Source organism: Camellia sinensis, chromosome 3 (assembly GCF_055761805.1).
Source record: "Camellia sinensis isolate YWXY chromosome 3, ASM5576180v1, whole genome shotgun sequence".
NCBI lineage: Eukaryota > Viridiplantae > Streptophyta > Magnoliopsida > Ericales > Theaceae > Camellia > Camellia sinensis.
Window position 1 is genome coordinate 198514620 of NC_138963.1, and position 4987 is coordinate 198519606.

A 4987-nucleotide genomic window follows, 5' to 3' on the forward strand; every position below is an offset into this window, starting at 1 on the left:
AGATTACCATATTCCTGAAGACGTTCATCTGAGTTTGGCTGAAAAAGATGTTATTCTGTGGGAAAAAGAAGGCTTCGTCCCTTTTACCCTTCAATCCATAATAGAAACCGGACTACGGTTTCCTGTCCAACCATTGATATGTGAATTTCTTAGGCAGACTAGGTTATGCCCCACCCAACTATCCACCAATACATACCGCATTATTATGGGAATAGCCGCACTAAACCACCAAACCAGACTAAACCTTGGTCTGGCCGAAATTTTCCACCAATACTCCATCGGCTCAAAAGATGCTAGGTGGGTCTATTACCTTAGGATTCGCCGCCGCCGAGAGAAGATAGTTAAACACACACCGGACAAAGACCTTAATGACGATGATTTTTTCTAGGTCTCTGGGAACTTTGAGGATTTTCAAGCCCAAATTCCTGGTCGGCCTATAAATTGGAAAAAGGGGGAGCCCGGTAATATGACTTCGCTCTTCTTTCTTGTATTTCATTTCGGTTTTTTTAGTCAATTAACCGAACTAACAGTTCTCCTTTTGCAGATTTTGCCCACCTCCGTTCCCTATATAGCTATCCCAACCTTGCGATTTTACGAGCCGCACTACGGTGTCAAGAAAGGAGTTGGGCTAAGCTTCTAAACTTTGAGCCGACCTATCGGTATAGCGGTCGCCGAAAAGCAAGAGTAACCGATTTCCTTCTTGAGGAAGCACCAGAACCGGACCCAACCTTACCCGAAATACGACTTGTCCCATTAACTGCTGAAGAAGAGATGACAAAGAAAAGCAGAGTTAGGGCCCTTCTGACCGCAACAACCAGGGCCGATGTACCACCAACTATTGAGGCGCAGCCTGCCGTTGTGGCCCTCCCTTCTCAACGGCCTTCTTCATCTCGCCCTTCCAAACGCGCCCGATCTACATCGACCGAACAGCAACTTGTCGATGAGGTTGAATCCATCCCCCAAAGTCCTCAACCTATCCTCCAACTGGAGCAAACCGACCGAGCTGAATCTTCCCATTGGGCTCCGAAGCTAACCTTCAACAACCGAGACTGTTGAAAATCAAGCCACGTGCCTTTTCTTTATTCCATATGCTTTCGGTTGATTTATTTATTTCATGCTTTCGGTGGATAGTTATTATAATAATATGTAGTGGCCTTTCATGCTTTCGGTGGTTAGTTATTATAATAATATGTAGTGGCCTCGTGGCCTGCTGGTTTGTGTTTTTGGCCTCCTATATAATGGAGTAGTATTGTAATGCTTAATAGATTGAAATAAAAAGAGTCTATGTTTATGTTTAGTCTTTCAATCACTCTCTCTCTCTCTCAATATTAATATTTTTTCATGGTATCAGAGCGGGTGTAATCCTGTCTCGTCATTTTCGCCTCTTCAGTCAATATTCGAATTTTTCTCTTCTACTCAAATATATCCTTCTATTGCATGACTAAATACGGTCCAGCTTTCGGAATGACTATCAACTCATCCTCCTCTTCTTCTGATATTATCATCTCATCCTCTTCATCCTCTCATCAAATGGAAACCTCTCATCTTCCGATCACTGCCCATAAACTGAATGGGCAAAATTATTTGCAATGGTCTCAATCCATGTTAATGTTTATACGGGGAAAGGAGAAAGATGACTACATCACCGGAGCCTCGGCGCTACCAGAAACCACAGCATCAACCTACAAAAGGTGGATAGCTGAAAATAATATGGTCATGTCGTGGCTCGTCAACTCTATGACCACTGACATTGGCGAAAATTTTCTGTCATTTGATACTGCCAAAGAGATCTGGGACATGGCAAAAGAAACGTTTTCAGACAAGGAAAACACATCTGAAATCATCCAGCTTGAAAGCTCCCTCCACAATTTACGTCAAGACAATCTTACGGTAACTGAATATTTCAATACCCTTACTCGTCTATGGCGTCAACTTGATACGTTTGAGGTTCATAACTGGCAGTGTGTTACTGATGGTCTGTTATATAAAAAGATTGTCGAAGGGAAGCGTGTGTTTAAATTCTTGTTAGGATTGAACACAAATCTTGATGAAATCAGAGGAAGAATTATGGGAGTAAAACCGCTCCCTAACCTTAGAGAGGCATTCTCTGAAGTCCGTCGCGAAGAAAGTCGGAAAAAACTCATGATGGGATCTCATCAACAACTGAATATGGCAGAAAGCTCGGCTCTTAAGACTCAATTCGCTCCTATCGACAACCGTCAGAAAAATAAAGGAGGTAGGCCTTGGTGTGATCATTGCAGAAAGCCGGGTCACTCGAGAGAAACTTGCTGGAAGATTCATGGAAAGCCAGTAGATTGGAAACCACGTCAGCCTCTTGAGAAAGAAGGACGAGGTAATCATGTAGGTACAAATGAACCATCACCACAACCTGAAGCAAGCCCTTTCACCAAGGAGCAAATGGAGATGCTCCAGAAACTACTACAGTCACAATCTGGTTCGTCTTCCAACCACATCATAGGATCCGGAACCTTGGCTCACAAAGGTAATTCTTTGAACGCCTTTACTGTTAGTAAGAAACGTAAAAAACCTTGGATTGTGGACTCAGGAGCATCTGATCATATGACGGGAGATGCAACAATTTTTGATACATATAACTCATGTCAAAATAATTTAACGGTCCGAATAGCAGATGGTTCACTATCAAAGGTTGCTGGTACAGGTTCAGTTGTGCTGTCTAGGAATCTTATTCTCAACTCTGTTCTCCTTGTTCCTGACTTGGACTGTAATTTATTGTCAATTAGTAAACTCACTAAGGAAAAGAGGTGTGTTACTAATTTTTTCTCCACTCATTGTGAATTTCAGGATTTGGATTCGGGGAAGATGATTGGCAATGCTGAGGAATGCTCTGGACTCTACATCCTTAAGGAACGCCACTATCCACAAGAACAACCTCAAACGGCAATTTGTGGTAGTTCTTTTTCGGTTTCGTGTCAAAATAACGATAGAGCAATTATGTTGTGGCACTATCGCTTAGGTCATCCTAATGTTATGTATCTCAAGCATTTATTTCCTTCATTATTTAATAAAAATCCAAAACCTTTTGATTGTGAAATCTGTCAATTTTCTAAGCATGTACGGTCCCATTTTCCCATTCAATCCTATAAAGCGTCTCGTCCATTCTCACTAATTCATAGTGATATCTGGGGTCCATCCAGAATAAAAAATGTAACTGGTACTAGGTGGTTTGTCTCATTCATAGATGATCACACTAGATTAACCTGGGTCTTCCTCATGAAAGACAAATCTGAAACGAGCCAAATCTTCAAAAATTTTCAAATTATGATTCAGACACAATTCCAGTCAAAAATCCAAATTCTAAAGTCTGATAACGCTCGGGACTATTTCAACTCAATTCTAGGAGATTTTTTAGCAGACAAAGGGATAGTTCACTTAAGTTCATGTGTTGACACCCCACAACAAAACGGCATCGCTGAACGGAAAAATCGGCATTTGTTAGATGTTGCTAGATCACTCATGTTTTCCACAAATGTTCCACAATTCTTCTGGGGGGAAGCTGTTCTTACAGCTGCCTATCTTATCAATAGGATGCCATCTAAGGTCCTACAATTCCAAACTCCTTGTCAACTTCTCCTAAAATCCTTTCCCACTACTCGCCTCATCTCCACCATCCCACCCAAAATTTTCGGGTGTTCTGTCTTTGTTCATGTCCATCAACAGTATCGAGGTAAACTTGATCCCCGGTCGCTCAAGTGTGTCTTCATTGGGTATTCGTCACATCAGAAAGGGTATAAGTGTTACTCTCCGGTCACTAGGAAATTCTACACTTCCATGGATGTCACATTTTTTGAAACCCAGTCTTACTACCCTAAAATTGATATTCAGGGGAAGACTCCAACCCAGGAATATCAATTTTGGACCCCTGAATATCAATTTTGGACCCCTGAGTCATTTAGTGAGCCATCCATCACCACCAAAAATCCCACACCTCCTAAGTCATTGAATCCATCTGTACCTGCCGAAAATTCCGAGTTCATTGTTGCCTTGCGGGATAATGAACACATCCAAGAGGAAATGGAAGAAGGAGCACTTTCTCAACAATCCCATGAGGCTGAACCGGGTTCTAATCCAAGCAACATTCCAGGTAACAATCTTCTTACCACAGATAGTACTGTTGATTCTGAGTTCGAAAACAGTATTCTTAATATGCCCATAGCTTGGAGAAAAGGAGTTAGATCATGTACTCAGCATCCCATTGGGAACTTTATTTCTTATGATAATCTATCACCTTCGTTCCGTGCCTTCACTTCTAGCATCACGGAGATAAACATTCCTCGGAATATTCAGGAAGCCTTCAAGTCTCCTCAGTGGAAGGTAGCAGTCAATGAGGAAGTTCGGGCTCTGGAAACGAATGGTACTTGGGAAATTACTGATCTTCCAAGAGGTAAGAAACCCGTTGGATGTAAATGGATTTTCACAGTAAAGCACAAGGCAGATGGTAATGTGGAACGTTATAAAGCTCGGTTGGTTGCCAAAGGATTCTCCCAATCCTATGGCATTGACTATCAAGAAACCTTTGCTCCGGTTGCCAAGCTCAACACTGTTCGTGTACTTTTATCCTTGGCAGCTAATCTCGATTGGTCACTTCACCAACTTGATGTAAAAAATGCCTTCCTCAATGGTGACTTAGCGGAAGAAGTTTACATGGACATTCCGGCTGGACTTGAGACGACATCAAATTTCAACAAAGTTTGCAGACTCCGAAAATCCTTGTATGGTCTCAAACAATCTCCCAGGGCCTGGTTTGAACGGTTCACTAAGGCAGTAAAAGGGTACGGTTTTGTTCAATGTCAATCCGATCATACATTATTTGTGAAGCACTCCCTAGGAGGGAAATTGGCAATTATCATTGTTTATGTGGATGACATAATTCTAACAGGTGATCATGAAGAGGAAATTGGCTTACTTAAAACATTCCTAACAAAGGAATTTGAGATTAAAGATCTTG

At 41.8% G+C, this 4987-nt stretch overlaps 1 protein-coding gene across 1 annotated transcript; it reads left to right on the forward strand.

Annotated features, from left to right (window-relative positions):
* Positions 1 to 1263: 1263 nt before the first annotated feature.
* On the forward strand, positions 1264 to 3073 carry LOC145823026 (uncharacterized). Its single transcript, XM_082921866.1, has 2 exons — positions 1264 to 2503; positions 2824 to 3073. Exons 1-2 carry the CDS (start codon positions 1438 to 1440, stop codon positions 2856 to 2858), a joined length of 1101 nt encoding a protein of 366 aa, XP_082777992.1. The 5' UTR covers positions 1264 to 1437; the 3' UTR covers positions 2859 to 3073.
* The last annotated feature ends 1914 nt before the right edge of the window (positions 3074 to 4987 follow it).

Excerpts from the sequence above, each read along its gene's own strand:
- LOC145823026 (XM_082921866.1), top strand. The coding sequence starts at position 1,438 with ATGACTAAATACGGTCCAGCTTTCGGAATGACTATCAACTCATCCTCC. Across the intron at positions 2,504-2,823 it reads CGGAACCTTGGCTCACAAAG|GATTTGGATTCGGGGAAGAT; the intron begins GTAATTCTTTGA and ends TGTGAATTTCAG.